Source organism: Aquarana catesbeiana, linkage group LG03 (genome assembly GCF_042186555.1).
Source record: "Aquarana catesbeiana isolate 2022-GZ linkage group LG03, ASM4218655v1, whole genome shotgun sequence".
Classification (NCBI taxonomy): Eukaryota; Metazoa; Chordata; class Amphibia; order Anura; family Ranidae; genus Aquarana; species Aquarana catesbeiana.
The window spans coordinates 718,894,499-718,912,764 of record NC_133326.1 but is presented as its reverse complement, the minus strand read 5'-3'; the positions used below and the strand labels follow the sequence as shown (position 1 = coordinate 718,912,764).

The window sequence follows — 18,266 nt, the reverse complement described above, 5'->3', positions numbered from 1 at the left end:
CTCCACAGAATTATGTATGCAGGATCTCCTTCCACTACCTCCTCCTCCACAGAGTTATGTATGCAGGATCTCCTTCCACTACCTCCTCCTCCAAAGAATTATGTATGTAGGATCTCCTTCCACAACCTCCTCCTCCACAGAATTATGTATGTAGGATCTCCTTCCTCTACCTCCTCCTCTACAGAATAATGTATGCAGGATCTCCTTCCACTACCCCCTCCTCCTCCACAGAATTATGTATGCAGGTTCTCCTCCCGCTACCTCCTCCTCCACAGAATTATGTATGCAGGATCTCCTTCTACTACCTCTTCCTCCACAGAATTAGGTATGCAGGATCTCCTTCCACTACCTTCTCCTCCAAAGAATTATGTATGCAGGATCTCTTTCCACTGCCTCCTCCTCCTCAGAATTATGTATGCAGGATCTTACCTTTACTCTTCAGCTGTGAAATTGCATCTTCAATATTTGTATCTAGGAAGGAAAAACAATTCACAACAATTAATTTTCATGATGTTTGGGGAGTCACATCAGCAAATGTTTAGAAAACAAAGTAAAGATATAGTCAGCAGATTAGACAAAGGTGTTTTGAATATTATATAAGATATATAATATCTTAACTGCAGATATTGCACCATCCTCCTTCACAGAACAATGTATGCAAGGTCTCCTTCCACTACCTCCTCCTAGACAGAATTATTTATTTATTTATTTTTTCTTTTTAAAATATTTTATTGAGTTTTACAACAGAACAAAGGTATGAATAATAAGGTTACAGAATCAAGAATTCAGGGTTTTTTTCAGCATAGCAAAAATATAGAGTAAATGTACAGTGTATACATTGAAATTCCACTTATTGTACTAAGTATTCGTGGTCAAGTGTCCCTTTGGTTCGAAGCGTTCATGGTGCATCTGTGGTTTTGTAAACCAGTGGGGCATTGCGTGTGTTGGAGAGACAAACCTAAACGGATCATCCCAACACCCGTTCACCCCCGTCAGGAACTATCTGTGGGCGGGTGGAGGCCATCAAGATGCAGTTAGTTGGTAGTTTAGATGTGGTTCGTCTGTTGTCAGGCATTAAAACGCCTCTATGTGTTAGATTAATGCCGAGATCTGGCCAGTCGTTGTTAGGACTTAGGCACGTCTTGTCGTGGTATTACCCCATATAGGATAGGTGATGGGGTTTGTAACCCAGGTAGTCCATTGTTATATATCTGGCTACCCACTGTTGGTGGGCGAGAAAAAAGGGAAGGTGAGGGGGAGGGAAAGGGAAGGAAAGGGGAGGGAAGGGGAGGGGGAATGAGATAGGAGTGACACATTATTTGTATGTCTCGGGTGGAGTCTAACTAGTCTCCCTCCGGTGGAAATTCAAGTATTTGAGTGGGGAATGTCAGTGTCTGTGGAGTTTCTATAATGTAGCCAACAGGCCCAGGTGTTTTGAAATTTAGTGGGAGTTTATTTTGCTTGGTGGATAAGTTTCTCCATGTCGGCCGTTTTCTCTACACGGCAGAGCCATTCAGAGACTGTAGGTGGGTCTGTGCTTTTCCAATGCACCGGTATACATTGGGTGGCGGCATTAATCAGGTGTAGGATGAGGGATTTTTTGTACGTCCTCAAGGGAAGAGAGGTGTGGTGAAGCAAGTATTGTGCTGGGGTGAATTCTGGAGTGTATGTTGTGATTTGCAAGATCAAGTGATGAATGTCCTGCCAGAATGGTTGGATCATTGGACAGTCCCACCAAGTAGTGATTCTTGAGCGGAGTTGCATCTCCAGCAGAGCGGGGAGACACTGGGTAAAAATCAGTGTATTTTATCGGGTGTCCTATACCATCTGGAGTATATTTTATATCTGTTTTCTTGCGTGGAAATGTTGATGGTCCCTTTTGTGTACGTGTTCATGTATGTCGTCCCACTCTTCTTTTGAGAGGTCGGTGGCTAGTTCCGTCTCCCATTGTTGGTTTGTCCTGGCGTTTGGGTTGTTTTCAGAAAACAATAGTACGTACAGTGCTGATATTAGGTGTCTCTGGGGTTCCGTACTGGTGCAAATGTGTTCAAAGTGGGTTAGATCTCTATGCCAATGTGCTATAGATGGGGTGTGCTGGAGAAAGTGTCTGATTTGAAGATATTTAAAAAAGGGTATGTTAAGATCTGTGAGGGCAGAACATAATGCCGGGTAAGCGAGGAGTTCCTCGTTATGAAAGAATTGGTGGGCTCTGATTTGTGGACTATTAGTGGAGTCCGGCGTAATGTGTCCTAGGAGGCCCGGTAGGAAGTCAGGATTTTGGGTTAGTGGGGTCAAGGGCCCAGGGGATGGAGTTATATTGAGTGATTTGCATGCTAAGTTAAAGTTAAGCAGTGTGGGACCTATTAGTGGGTGGGTGGAACATTCTTTTGGTACAGTTGGTTATCCAGGGAAGGTGTGATATTGATATGTGAGCAAAGGAGTTTTCAATCTGGATCCAGGCTTTGTTGTGTGCGTGTACATGCCAATCAACAATTCTCGTGAGTTGGGATGCCCAGTAATACTTGTGAATATCTGGGAGGCCTATTCCACCTTTCTGTTTGGGTATGGTCAATTTGTTCCAGTTCAATCTGGGTGTGTTCGAGAATCATAGGAAGGTTCTACACATTCTTCTGTACGATGCAAAAAATGAGGAGGGGAGCTTGATGGGGATCGCTTGCAGGAGATAGAGGATTCTGGGAAGGACATTTATCTTTAAGATGGCGGCTCTGCCAAACCACGAAAAGTGACCCTTGTGCCAGTTGTGTAGGTCTCCTTGGATTTTCTGCATGGCTGGTAAGAAGTTTGTGGCATATAATTCAGATAGTTTGGTGGGAATCTTAGTGCCCAAGTATGTTATTTCATGCAGTTCCCAACTGAAAGGGAAGTTGTGTTGGCATTGGGCCACAGTCTTGGTCAGGAGCATAATATTCAGGGCTTTAGATTTGCCAGAGTTGATCTGTAGGTTGGAAAGTTGTTTGAATAGGTCAAAGTCTTTAAGGAGATTGGGAATGGTGGTTATGGGGTCTGAAAGGAATAGTAGGATGTCGTCCGCATAAGCAGCGAGTTTGTTTTGTGTATGTTTGATGTCAAACCCTTTAATGTCGGGGTTCTCTCTCAATCTGCGGAGGAAGGGTTCCATGGTCAAGACAAAGATGAGGGGAGAAAGAAGACATCCCTGGCGTGTACCATTGGTAATGGAGAAGGCGTTCGACATCGGCCGTTAACCCTGATTCTGGCGGTAGGGGATGAATATAAGACAAAGATCATTTGAAGCATGCAAGAGGGAAGTCCCAGTGCCGATAATGTTGCTGTCATATAGTCCCAGGCCATTCTGTCGAACGCCTTCTCCGCATCCAGGGATAGAAAAAATCCTGGGGATGAGGTTGTTGTCAGCCAATGATGAATTTTTGTGGTATTATCCCTGGCCTCTCTGCCCCGGATAAAGCCAACTTGGTCAACTGATACCAGTCTAGGGAGCAAGGGAAGAAGTCGGTTTGTCAGAATTTTGGCGTACAGATTCACGTCTACGTTGAGTAGGGAGATGAGGCGATAATTAGAAACCAGAGTGGGGTCTTTTCCTTGTTTTGGGATGAGAGTTATGTGGGCCTCAAGAATATCTTTGTTGGCGAGGGGGGAGGAGGTTAGGTTGTTGAATGCCTTGACAAAGTGGGGAATGAGAGTTGTAGAGAATGACTTGTAGTAGTTTACTGTTAGTCCATCTAGGCCCGGGCTCTTGCCCGTATTTAATTGTTTCAACACAGTCAGGCTTTCGTCAGTTGAAATTGGAAGGTCTAAATCCAGAGCTTCTTCCATTGTGCCTCCACAGAATTATGTATGCAAGGTCTCCTTCCACTACCTCCTCCTCCACAGAATTATCTATGCAGGATCTACTTCCACTACCTCCTCCTGCACAGAATTATGTATGTAGGATCTCCTTCCACTACCTCCTCCTCCACAGAATTATATTTCCTGTACTTATCTCAATACTTCTATGTATTCAGGAAATCTTATTACACAATTGAATTGAAGAAAAGACAAATGCATTAAATACTTACCTTTGCTCTTCAGCTGTGAAATTGCATCTTCAATATTTGTATCTGGGAAGTAAAAACAATTCAAAACAAATAATTTTCATGATGTTTGGGGACTCACATCAGCAAATGTTTAGAAACCAACCTAAAGATATAGTCAGCAGATTGCACAAAAGTATTTTAAATATTGGCAATTTTAAATGCAGATATTGTACCATCCTCCTTCATAAAACAATGTATTTAAGGTCTCCTTCCACTACCTCCTCCTCCACAGAACTATGTATGCAGGATCTCCTTCCACTACCTCCTCCTCTACAGAATTACGTATTAAGGATCTCCTTCAACTACCTCCTCCTCCATAGAATTATGTATGCAGGATCTTCTTCCACTACCCCCTCCTCCACAGAATTATGTATGCAGGATCTCCTTCCACTACCTCCTCCTCCACAGAATTAGGTATGAATAATCTCCTTCAACTAACTTCTCCTCCACAGAATTATGTATGCAGGATCTCCTTCCACTACCTCCTCCTCTACAAAATTATGTATGCAGGATCTTCTTCCACTACCTCCTCCTCCACAGAATTATGTATGCAGGATCTCTTTCCATTACCTTCTTCTCCACAGAGTTATGTATGCAGGATATCCTTTTACTACCCCCTCCTCCTCCACAGAATTATGTATGCAGGATCTCCTTCCACTACCTCCTCCTCCACAGAATTAGGTATGAAGAATCTCCTTCAACTAACTTCTCCTCCACAGAATTTTCTATACAGGGTCTCCTTCTACTACCTCCTCCTCCACAGAATTATGTAGGCAGGTTCTCCTTCCACTACCTCCTCCTCAACAGAATTATGTATGCAGGATCTGCTTATACTACCTCCTACTCCCTAGAATTATATATGCAGGATCTGCTTATACTACCTCCTACTCCCCAGAATTATGTATGCAGGATCTGCTTCTACTTCCTTCTCCACAGAATTAGGTATGCAGGATCTCCTTCCCCTACCTCCTCCTCCACAGAATTATGTATGCAGGATCTCCTTCTACTACCTCCTCCTCCACAGAATTATGGATGCAGGATCTCCTTCCACTGCCTCCTCCTCCACAGAATTATGTATGCAGGATCTCCTTCCACTACCCTCCTCTCACACAGAATTTTATCTTTTTTACTTTTAGGCCTTATGCACTGGACTGCATTGGACATTTTGGTCTCCTAGACTCCTTTCCTCCTGGCAGCAGCAGAGTTTTGTAAACTCGCATAACAAGTGTAAGCACAATTAGGCACCTCTAGCTTTGGGTATTCATTCATTTCAGCCAGATAATCATTTTTTCTGGCCATTAAAATAAATTAATGCTCAAGCTCTAAACGCCTAGTGCTTACGCACGTTTTTAAATGTGTTGATATGCATTTACAATCGCTTAGGCAAGGCAAGCATTTTTTCCTTCAAAACTCCGTTGCTCCTGGGCATGCTGGCAGTGGGTTTTTTTCTGCCTTTAAAAGCCCCTGCCTCTAAACTTTTGTAAACTCCTGTGTGTGCTTTAACACATAGGCTAACATGCAGGGGTGTTTAGAGGCTGGAAAAAAAAGCCAAACGCCCCTAGGAGCAGCAGAAAAATGTCCAGTGTGCATGAGGCCTTACTAAACTTCATTGCTGCCTAATCAGAAAAACTAATTACAGAAGCAACTCAGAATTTTATACTCACCACTATTTTTCAGATGTGACATTTCTTCTTTTATACTTTTGTCTGAAAAGGAAAAGGAAAACCGTATCAGTGAGTTTTTCTTGATGTTATAGTACTCACAAATGTGCAAATGTTGTTTAAAAACTTTAAGGTATATTCAGGAGATTGCATGAATGTTGTCTGGGTATTTTTGATGTTCACTGTGGGTATTGTAAGCCCTAGACATGTGCGTTTCATTTCATTACGAATAAAATTTCAGATGAAACGTTCATTCTTTGGAGATTCGGATGAATCCAAATTTCCAAATCACGATATAATAATTTCCAAATCACAAGGAATCCATAATAAATTATAACAAAACAAATTATCCAAATTTGAATTTGAAAATGAATCCAAATTTGAAATGGAGACTAATTGCAATAAATACAGAAAGGTGTAAAAGTTAAGGACAGGACCCATGAGGGGGAGATTGGGATTGATGTTTCCTGTAGAGAGAAATGAAATGGATACATTCGCTCGGGGCAACTGTTGCCCTGGGTTTGAATTAGGCTACTTCATTTAAGCCCTTTTTATCCGTATAATGTACTTTTTCTGATTTTTATTTGTTATACTGTCTGTTAGTATCTATTCCCAGTGTAATATGACTACAAGATGTGACATCTGCACATACAGAGACAATGTTTGTGTGTTTCTTTTTCCTTCCCACCACTGATGTTAGTGTGTTAATTCCCGGGTAGTTGCAAGCCCTCTATTCTATGCAATACTGTTGGGATCGGTTTTGTCATCCACCTTCTCCCCAGGTATTGTGTCCCCAGGTGATTGTGTGGCTTCACGCCCCCTCCTTGCTTCTGCATCCGTGGGCGGGAGGGCTTGACGTCACATCCTGACTTCACCTGACCTCACATTTTTGGGATTTACATTGGCTATCCAGCGTATGTGCTTTCATGATGGTGCGATTGCGTTTGCGCATGCATGGATTTGTTCACGCGTGCGCGATATGCCTTTTCCCCCGTGGGGGGGTGCACAGCATGATGAATCATCTCATGTGTGCCGCCCCATGTGCTTTTGTTCCTTCAGCCATGCCATTATGGGGGTGGTTTGTCCACCGCCATTGTTTCAGCATGAGCCCCTTGGCGGTTCCCCGCCAATGTGCCATTGGAGAGACGGGGACTGACCCTTGCTTGGACTATTTAGCCAGGCGCACCCCACAGCCAACCACCTTCCCTGTGAGGTTGGATCTGGTGGTGTTGTTTTGGATCTCTATTGGTCTGAATGCTTTCAGGGTAACTACCTATGTCCATATCTTTTTGTCTTTTATTCACTTAGGATGCACATTTTTGTAGAATATTGTTTAGCATGTTGTTATACTTTTTTTCTGGAATAGCATTTAATGGGCTTTTCACTTTTTGTGTTTTTTTTTAATTTACTTTTATGGGTCTTGCTGGCCCTGAAGGTCTGATGTTTTGTCTTTTTTCACTTTTTGATTTATGACAACTCATTCTCTGTATAAAAGTGAAATAAGATGATGATTCCTACAGGATGCTAAATAGAACAGAATAGAATAAAATAAAACTGAATAGAATAGATTAGAATAAAAAAGATTAGAATAAAGCAGAATAGAAGACAACATAATAGAATAATAAAATAGACTACAAAATATTAGAATAGACAATAATAGATTAGAATATCATAGAATAGAAAATAATATTTTGACAAATGACTGATGACTGATGCTCAAGGACCTGATAACATCATAACCCCAAAATAGCAATGATGCTGCCCTGTCACTAATCCCATCACAGACGACAGCTTCCAGGTCAGCTTCTGAATGCAAACCAACCGGTCAGAGATGCTCAATGTCATTGACCAAATATAGTCAAGACCATATTTGGTCATCCGGGAACCCCTTTGGCTTGTTTTCAGTGGTAAATGATCCAGTGAGGTTTCTAGCTGTCATTTAGTGGGGGACAGCAATGCCACCAATAAATGAATGACAAGGGTTTTGCCACATTGTTCAGTCATTTGCCAAACTGCAAACAGCCTGGGATTGGGAAGAATGCATGTCAAACCCAAAGAACATCCCTACTCACTTCTGTCCCCTGGTTCCTCTTCTATTACATCCCCTTGGTGCTGCCCTTTCCAGCCTTTCCACCCAAGGTGATGACCCCCAAGAACCATAATGGTAAATACATCTATGCCTGTCTGCTGTGGAACAAAACAATACGTTTAATGCAATCATCTGATAATAATTGTTCCCTCTCTGTTTTTTTCTTTTGTAGATACAATAACAAAGTGAACGAAAATTGATAAATAGTATAGAGATACTCACAATAAATGAACAAGAAACTGGTGAGGATGACCAAAGCAATGAAGGCCAATGTTAGGAGGACCCCCAGGGTCAGTATCGACCAGTACTTTGTACTCCTGGCAGCCGGAATCTCTACAGATAGAGAAGATAGTGAATAACCCTGAGTGTATCAGCTGGTATAATAATCCTCCAGAATTCTTATCTCACATAAAGACATTTTATATTCATCCCGAATCATCTGTGCGATCCACCTTAGCATACAAACCTGTAATAGTAGGTGATAGTAGGTGCGATATTGGGGGTTGTATAGTTCAGTGGTAGATGTGTTACAGTGGGCCAACGTGATTCAGGAAGTCTGTTTTAGGGCTTGGTGGCCCACTTTTATTTATAAAAAATTGAAAAGCTCACAAATCAGTTGCCCGTGCAGGGGATTTTCATCAACACTACAGATAATGAGAATACTAAGCCACCTAGCTCACTCTTTAACATCTCCTCTGCTCTTTTGAAGATCCTTCAGATCCAGCTCTACTCTTTGCTTTCCTGGCCCTCTGGGCTCTTCTAGTCCTCTGGGCTCTCCTGACCCTCCGGGCTCTTCTATTCCTCTGGGCTCTTCTGGCCCTCTGGGCTCTCCTGGCTCAATCTGTCTTTTAGTTGGAGCACCCAGCTAAATGAGCCCACTCCCTGGACTCTCAATAGAGGATCTACAGGCATCCCGGGTTCTCACTCCTCAGAGACTCACAGACTTCCTCAGTCCCCTGGACTTGTCTAGTAGCCTCAGCTCTCCCTAGACTATCATTATAAGAGCTGTGAGCCTCTGGACACATACCCTGCTAGAGATGTGCACTTTGAAAATGTTTTATTTTGCTTAGTTTAGGATTTGTTAGTTAAATTAAAAATTTTGTACACTGATCCGTTTTCCTTTTTTTTTTTGTTTATTTGGATTCAGTTAGTATATTTTTTTTATATTTGAATTTTGGAAGACAGCTGTTTGTGTTCTAGTTTATTCCATTGTAATTTATTCAATTTTTTCTATTCTTTTCTATTCTGTTCTATTTTGCCTGTATTCAGTTTGAATCAATTTGATTTCAGAAGACGTCTGTTTTCATTTTATTTTATTCTATTCTATTTCTTTCAATTAAATTTTTTTTCTATTCTTTTCAATAAAGCAGCCTAATGCCCCATACACAAGGTCAGACAATGATTGGACATTCCGACAACAAAATCCTAGGATTTTTTCCGACGGATGTTGGCTCAAACTTGTCTTGCATACACACGGTCACACAAAGTTGTCGGAAAATCCGATCATTCTGAACGCGGTGATGTAAAAAACACGTACGTCGGGACTATAAACGGGGCAGTAGCCAATAGCTTTCATCTCTTTATTTATTCTGAGCATGCGTGGCACTTTGTGCGTCGGATTTGTGTACACACGATCGGAAATTCAGATAACAGATTTTGTTGTCGGAAAATTTTATAGCCTGCTCTCAAACTTTGTGTGTCAGAAAATCTGATGGAAAATGTGTGATGGAGCCCACACACGGTCGGAATTTCCGACAACAAGGTCCTATCACACACTTTCCGTCGGAAAATTCTATCGTGTGTACGGAGCATAAGTAGGAATCATCATCTTATTTCACTTTTATACTCTACTGTATTTATTGCAATTTTTAAATGAAAATTAATTTACAAATCAAATTCAAATTAATTTTCTAATTTCATTTTAAAATTAGAATTTTAAAATTTGAAGTGGACAGAAATTGGGCAAGTACCAGGGTAAGAAACCCCCCTAAACTCTACAAAAGTGAACTATGATGGCCATAAAATGGAGACATACTAAAAATTATAACAAAGTATTATTATATAGATTATATCAGATGATCTTTTATATAAAACAGAGTCGCGCTGGGACTGAAAAAACATTGAACCTAAAAAACGTTTTTATACAAATTCAACATAGAAGAAGAGTGTCAGTTGAGCTTGCAGAAAGTAGTTCACACGTGGATCTCACGCAAGGTTATACACCGTCAAAAAAACAATCCCCTGTGCGACTGACCACCAAAGACACCGTCACCGCCACCTCAAATATAACCGTTTGTGCTGTTCGTCTGTCTTCTCCTGGTGTGCGCCTATGCTCGCCCTAGGTGTTGTGGTTGGCCTATTTACTATCTGGTCTCACTGTTAGGAGCACGCATTGTTCACATTGATGCAGCAAGTATATGATATTGTGTACCTTATGACATGTGTATAGCGCTACCCTTGTGAGAGCCACTGGTTAAATCAGTACCCCACTGGTTGCCCTGACCCTGCAAGTCCTTCCACGACCTCTGACACCTTGGGTTCAGACATTTTTTCTTATAATGATGACCACAATGAGATAAATACACCACAATTGGATATTTCAATAGGCCTGTTTACTAGGTGGAATTAAAGTAGTTAAAGGTAACAGCGCAGATTTATATTTTTAGAAGGAAAAAACAGGGAGGGGGAGGCGCCAACCTGTAGTATTAAAATTATGACTTTAATAGGATAAGATTAAAAACACTTACAAAATGATAGAAGATGCATGCTCGTCAAAGTACAAAGTGCAGTCCTGGCATTCCACATGGCTCTGAAGGTATCAACGCTGTTCCGGATAGCTGGAAAGGATTGGGTAGCTGGCTGGAATGGATCTCAGTGTTTCTCCAGGAACCAGGAAGCTTCACACTGACCAGCATGGACCGTGGAACAGGAAGTGATGTCACCGGCATCTGATTGGACCAAGGCAGGGCTGGAATCTTGTCAATAAAGGCTGCAGTAGTGAAGCCTACGTGCTTGGAGCTGGCTGCTCCTTCTATTGGCCTGCTGCCCTCTAGAGGACAGCTATATATACACAAAAAAAATAAAATAAACTGAAAACCGGGACTGTTAACCCGTGCTTCACCTGCCCCTTGCTATAATTTATTTTTGCCTAAGTTGTTTACAGATTGGTCTGCTGGTCATTCTAGTTCCATGGCTACACCAACATATTCTCCATTGTATATATATAGCTTTCCTCCTCTAGAGGGCAGCAGGCCAATAGAAGGAGATGTTAGCTCTGAACGCGTAGCCTTCACAACTGCAGCCCTGAATGACAAGATTCCAGCCCTGCCTTTGTCCAATCAGATGCCAGTGACATCACTTCTAGTTCCACGGTCCACACTGGTCAGTGTGAAGCTTCCTGGTTCCTGGAGAAACACTGAGATCCATTTCAGCCATCTACCCAATCCTTTTCAGCTATCCGGAACAGCGGTGAGACCTGCAGAGCCATGTGGAATGCCAGGACTGCACTTTACTTTGAAGAGCATGCATCTTCTATCATCTTGTAAGTGTTTTTAATTTTATCCTATTAAAAAGTCATCATTTTAGTACTACACTCAGGTCGGTGCCTCCCTCTCCCTGTTTTTTCCTTACATGTCTTGCAGAGTTCTGGACACCCTCTGAAGGATGGCTGCCTTCCTTTTTAACCCTTTATACCCGCTTCTTTTCCAACCACCCAACCTATGGATACATCACCATCCAGCTATTACAGCCACAGATTATACCCTTAAGGATTACTCCATTTGGAGCGCCAGATAACACTGATCATATTTTTAGAAGGATATTCTTTAAGAATATAACATAAAGGATCAAACAATAACCACTTGTAAATAGATGTTAAGTAATCAACAGTCATATACAGTAAGGCACATTTACCTCCTATGTGGACAGGTAACAGGAGAGCAGAGGAATGGCCTTTTGTTTGTGCCAGACACCTCTCTCCTATTCCTCAGCACACAGATGCAAAACAACAAATGCAGTACAACAACCCCTTATAGTAATCAACTACAATGAGATTTAACCTGCTCTTTCAGAGAGTTCTAGGTAAATTATAGCTCCATGGGCTTAATAAATTGCAATCCCTGCAGTGAGGAGAGTGGTATGAAGTAGTCCCATATTACTGCAAACAATCCGGTTGATCTTCAGCTGCATGTGAAGGATCCCTGAATAGCAGAGCAAAGCTACTGGAAGAAACTGATTGCAAATAATCAAAGAAACAAATCTTCCTGTGTTGAGCAAAATGTAGATAATATTCCAGTGATTGTTGGTTTAAAAATATTGCCTCCTGTGGAACTACAAATAGCACCGCTGTGACAAAAGGCAATGATGTCTGTATACAGTGTCTGATGAGTTGGGCCTGAGCCCTTAGCAGTTGGAGTGATAGATAAGAAAAAGAGGCAATGATGTCTGTATACAGTGTCTCTTAGGTTAGGTCTAAGCCCGCTCACCAAACCCACTGATGGATTATGAAGATGACTTGTCAAGCTCTCCTTCAGGAATCTGGCTCAAAGGATGACATCCGGCCTCCGCCGCACCATGCTGTGGCTCACCCAAATCCGAAGTATTCACAGGGTAGATGGAGCAAGGGCAACCTCCAAGTTGCCACTAGACAGAGCTGGGATGCTGTCTGTAGATGTTCCTCCTGATCTCCAACAGAATATGCTGGTGTTGTAGGCCGCGATTTGGCCGCAGAACACAGTACCAGAATCCCTTCTCACAGATACGCACTGGGTCCCAAGAGCGCGAGCTAGGCCTTGATCCACGCCTCTTATAGATTCTCCCAGCAGTCTGTTCTCCCCTCTCAGCTATCTGGTAGTTGTACTTCCTGCTGATGCAGTGGGAGGACAAGTTCACTCGATTTGGTCTACATGTCCCAAGATGCTTTGCTTTGCTGTGTTTCTGCAATTCAGGATTAGGGATGAGCTTCGTGTTCGAGTCGAACCCATGTTCGACTCGAACATCGGCTGTTCGCCCGTTCGCCGAATTCCGAACTTTATGGGCCGTTCGCGCTAAATTCGTGTGGCGCGTCACGGCCCATAATTCACTGCGGCATCGCAGTGCATTGCTGGCTGATGATTGGCCAAGCATGCACTATGACCCGCATGCTTGGCCAATCACAGCGCCGTCAGTAGAGAGAGCTGTAATTGGCCAAAGCCAGGGTGGCTTTGGCCAATTATGGCTCAGGGGATTTAGTACACACCCCACACTATATAAGGCCGCCTGCACGGCGGCCCTGTGTAGTGTGTGTTCCGGTGTGCTGAGAGATAGAGAGAGAGAGAGAGAGACAGTGTCATTTGATTTGAGTTAGATAGATTAGGCAGAACAGTCAGTCAGTTAGCTGCACTTACAGTGTATTGTGTATATATATGCATCCCAGGTGTTGCATATATATATATACACTGTATTCAGTTTAGCTAGATCCGTTCCTGTTATCTTCTATCTAGACTATTTACATTTAATGCAGTGCGTCCTGCTCACAGTGTTCAGCTAGATCCGTTCCTGCTATTTACATTTAGTGCAGTGCGTCCTGCTCACAGTGTTCAGCTAGATCCGTTCCTGTTATTTACATTTAGTGCAGTGCGTCCTGCTCACAGTGTTCAGCTAGATCCGTTCCTGCTATTTACATTTATTGCAGTGCGTCCTGCTCACAGTGTTCAGCTAGATCCGTTCCTGCTATTTACATTTAGTGCAGTGCGTCCTGCTCACAGTGTTCAGCTAGATCCGTTCCTGTTATCTTCTAGACTATTTACATTTAGTGCAGTGCGTCCTGCTCACAGTGTTCAGCTAGATCCGTTCCTGTTATCTTCCTACTGACAGGCAGGCTTGTCTGGTTACAGTATATAAAGCTACCTGAAGAAAATTACAGGTGTTCTATTTGATCCTATTAGTACCACGGTCAGGCAGCTAGACTATTTACATTTAGTACAGTGCGTCCTGCTCACAGTGTTCAGCTAGATCCGTTCCTGCAATTTACATTTAGTGCAGTGCGTCCTGCTCACAGTGTTCAGCTAGATCCGTTCCTGCTATTTACATTTAGTGCAGTGCGTCCTGCTCACAGTGTTCAGCTAGATCCGTTCCTGTTATTTACATTTAGTGCAGTGCGTCCTGCTCACAGTGTTCAGCTAGATCCGTTCCTGTTATTTACATTTAGTGCAGTGCGTCCTGCTCACAGTGTTCAGCTAGATCCGTTCCTGCTATTTACATTTAGTGCAGTGCGTCCTGCTCACAGTGTTCAGCTAGATCCGTTCCTGCTATTTACATTTAGTGCAGTGCGTCCTGCTCACAGTGTTCAGCTAGATCCGTTCCTGCTATTTACATTTAGTGCAGTGCGTCCTGCTCACAGTGTTCAGCTAGATCCGTTCCTGCTATTTACATTTAGTGCAGTGCGTCCTGCTCACAGTGTTCAGCTAGAGCCGTTCCTGCTATTTACATTTAGTGCAGTGCGTCCTGCTCACAGTGTTCAGCTAGATCCGTTCCTGCTATTTACATTTAGTGCAGTGTGTCCTGCTCACAGTGTTCAGCTAGATCCGTTCCTGTTATCTTCTAGACTATTTACATTTAGTGCAGTGCGTCCTGCTCACAGTGTTCAGCTAGATCCGTTCCTGTTATCTTCCTACTGACAGGCAGGCTTGTCTGGTTACAGTATATAAAGCTACCTGAAGAAAATTACAGGTGTTCTATTTGATCCTATTAGTACCACGGTCAGGCAGCTAGACTATTTACATTTAGTACAGTGCGTCCTGCTCACAGTGTTCAGCTAGATCCGTTCCTGCTATTTACATTTAGTGCAGTGCGTCCTGCTCACAGTGTTCAGCTAGATCCGTTCCTGCTATTTACATTTAGTGCAGTGCGTCCTGCTCACAGTGTTCAGCTAGATCCGTTCCTGCTATTTACATTTAGTGCAGTGCGTCCTGCTCACTGTGTTCAGCTAGATCCGTTCCTGCTATTTACATTTAGTGCAGTGCGTCCTGCCCACAGTGTTCAGCTAGAGCCGTTCCTGCTATTTACATTTAGTGCAGTGCATCCTGCTCACAGTGTTCAGCTAGATCCGTTCCTGTTATCTTCTAGACTATTTACATTTAGTGCAGTGCGTCCTGCTCACAGTGTTCAGCTAGATCCGTTCCTGTTATCTTCCTACTGACAGGCAGGCTTGTCTGGTTACAGTATATAAAGCTACCTGAAGAAAATTACAGGTGTTCTATTTGATCCTATTAGTACCACGGTCAGGCAGCTAGACTATTTACATTTATTGCAGTGCGTCCTGCTCACAGTGTTCAGCTAGATCCGTTCCTGTTATCTTCCTACTGACAGGCAGGCTTGTCTGGTTACAGTATATAAAGCTACCTGAAGAAAATTACAGGTGTTCTATTTGATCCTATTAGTACCACGGTCAGGCAGCTAGACTATTTACATTTAGTACAGTGCGTCCTGCTCACAGTGTTCAGCTAGATCCGTTCCTGTTATCTTCCTACTGACAGGCAGGCTTGTCTGGTTACAGTATATAAAGCTACCTGAAGAAAATTACAGGTGTTCTATCCCAGCTTAGTGCAGCTACAGGCCATTAGTATGTCTGGAAGGCCAAGAAGGAGAGGCAGACAGTCACAAGCCAATAAGAGAGGGCAAGCAGGCTCTGTGTCTAGTGCTGGTCGTGGAGAAGGTGCATCCTCATCAGCACGTGGCCATGGGACACGCTTGGCCTTTTTTTCGGCAGCTGGCCGTGTTGAGCCGCAACATGCGGAAGACTTGGTCGAGTGGATGACCAAGCCGTCCTCATCCTCCTCATCCTCTCTCACCCATGCCCAGGGTGCTTTGTCTGGCAAAGCAGCGGCCTCTTCCCTCAGCTCAATGTCATCAGTGACTCCTTCCCTAGCTCCACCATGTCCTCATGAGGATTCCCTCGAACTGTTTGACCACAGTGTTGGGTACATGCTCCAGGAGGATGCCCAGCGTTTGGAAGGCTCTGATGACGATACTGAGCTCGATGAAGGCAGTAACATGAGCACGGACAGAGGGGGTGCCCAAGAAGGACAGCAATCTGGCAGTCATGCTCCCCCTGCTGCAGCATACTGCCAGGTTTGCTCCAGTGATGAGGAGGGAGGGGATGATGAGGTCACTGACTCAACGTGGGTGCCTGATAGGAGAGAGGAGGAGGAGGAGGAGGAGGAGGAGGAGGCGGCGGCGGCACATCACCAACGAGGCAGGATGCCCTCCAGGGGCCAGCCTAAGGGCAGCACATTGACTGCATCACACCCCAAAGCTCCACATGTGCAGGGCGCTGCAGTCTCTGCGCGTTATTCAAAAAGTTCTTTGGTGTGGGCCTTTTTTGAGACGAGTGCATCAGATCGCACCGCTGCTATTTGCAACATATGTCTCAAGCGTATCTCGCGTGGCCAAAACATCTCCCGCTTGGGTACCACATGCTTGACCAGACATATGTTGACCTGCCATGCAGTTCGTTGGCAAGCGTATCTAAAAGACCCACACCAAAGAACAAAGAGGATCTCTCCTTGCTCCTCATCAGCTGAGATTTCCAACCCCACTAGACCTTCAGTCCTCTCTGAGACCTGCAGTGAGAGGAATGAAGGTGTAGAATTAGGTGTGTCACAGCCAAGTACTTGTGGGCAATCTGCTTTTGGTACACCGACGTCAGATTGTACCAGGCAAATTTCCCTGCCCCAGCTGCTGCACCGCCGAAAGAAGTTTGCTCCCAGCCATCCACATGCCCAGCGGTTGAATGCTAGCTTGGCAAAATTGCTAGCACTTCAACTGCTGCCTTTTCAGTTGGTAGACTCTGCCCCCTTCCATGAGTTTGTGGAATGTGCGGTTCCTCAGTGGCAGGTACCCAAACGCCACTTTTTCTCACGGAAGGCGATTCCGGCTCTCTACCGGCATGTGGAAGGCAATGTCCATGCCTCGCTGGACAGGGCGGTCAGCGGTAAGGTGCATATTACCGCTGACTCATGGTCCAGCAGGCATGGACAGGGACGTTACCTAAGTTTCACGGCGCATTGGGTGACTCTGCTGGCAGCTGGGAAGGATGCAGGACAAGGTGCAGTAGTGTTGGAGGTTGTTCCGCCACCACGCCTCCAAAATGCTGATTGTGACACACCTCTCTCCTCCACCCCCTCCTCTTCTTCTTCCTCCATGGCCTCTTCCTCGGAACTAGCGGTGCTCCGTAGGCGTTCAAGGGGCTACGCAAGTACGCAGGCCAAAAGATGCCATGCGGTGCTTGAGCTGGTGTGCTTGGGGGACAGGAGCCACACTGGGGCAGAGGTTCTGTCAGCTCTGCAGGGGCAGGTTCAGAGGTGGTTGACGCCACGCCAACTTAAGGCAGGAATGGTGGTTTGCGACAATGGCACCAACCTCCTCTCTGCCCTCCGACAGGGACAAATGACCCATGTGCCCTGTTTGGCTCACGTCCTTAACTTGGTGGTGCAGTGGTTCTTGGGCAGGTACCCGGGCTTACAGGATGTCCTGAGGCAGGCCAGGAAAGTCTGTGTGCATTTCCGCCGGTCATATAATGCCAGTGCTCGGCTGACGGACCTCCAAAAGGAGTTTAACCTGCCCAAGAACCGCCTAATCTGTGACATGCCCACCAGGTGGAACTCAACGTTGGTCATGCTGCAGCGGCTGCACACGCAGCAGAGGGCCATCAATGAGTACCTGTGCGACTATGGCACCAGGACAGGGTCAGGGGAGCTTGGTTTTTTTTCCCCACGCCAGTGGGCCATGATCAGGGATGCATGCACTGTCCTGTCACCATTCGAGGAGGCCACGAGGATGGTGAGCAGTGACAGTGCATGCATCAGTGACACTGTCCCCCTTGTCCACCTGTTGGAGCACACGCTGCGTGGAATAATGGACAGGGCACTTGAGGCAGAACAGAGGCAGGAAGAGGAGGACTTCCTTAGCTCTCAAGGCCCCCTTTATCCAGACAGTGTTCCTGCATGCCCGCCGATCACACAGGAAGAGGACGAGGAGGAAGAGGAGGAGGAGGAGGAGGAAGATTGTGTCAGTATGGAGGTGGAGCCTGGCACTCAGCATCAGCAGCAGTCTTTAAGGGATCAGTCCCAAGAAACACATGGACTTGTACGTGGCTGGGAGGAGGTGGCTGCGGACCATGTCGTTCTTAGTGACCCAGAGGACTCCGGACCGAATGCCTCAGCAAACCTACGCTGCATGGCCTCCCTGATCCTGCAAAGCCTGCGTAAGGATCCTCGTATTCGTGGTATCAAGGAGAAGGACCAATACTGGCTGGCAACCCTCCTTGATCCACGTTACAAGGGTAAGGTTGCGGACCTTATCTTGCCATCGCAGAGGGAGCAGAGGATGAAACATCTTCGGGAGGCCTTGCAGAAAGGTCTGTGCAACGCGTTCCCAGAGACTGGGAGGTTACAAACTCCTGTT

At 44.8% G+C, this 18,266-nt stretch overlaps 1 protein-coding gene across 4 annotated transcripts in view; it reads right to left on the bottom strand.

Moving 5' to 3' along the window:
• Positions 1-18,266, bottom strand: part of LOC141133712 (CD209 antigen-like protein C) — a 123,988-nt gene that overhangs the window by 33,231 nt on the left and 72,491 nt on the right. For all 4 annotated transcript variants that reach the window (XM_073623228.1, XM_073623229.1, XM_073623232.1 and 1 more), the window contains exons 3-6: positions 8,046-8,156; positions 5,738-5,779; positions 4,056-4,097; positions 430-471 (exon numbers count right to left, since the gene is read on the bottom strand). In XM_073623228.1, the coding sequence (XP_073479329.1) occupies positions 430-471; positions 4,056-4,097; positions 5,738-5,779; positions 8,046-8,156 (237 nt within the window). The remainder of the gene's footprint in view (positions 1-429; positions 472-4,055; positions 4,098-5,737; positions 5,780-8,045; positions 8,157-18,266) is intronic.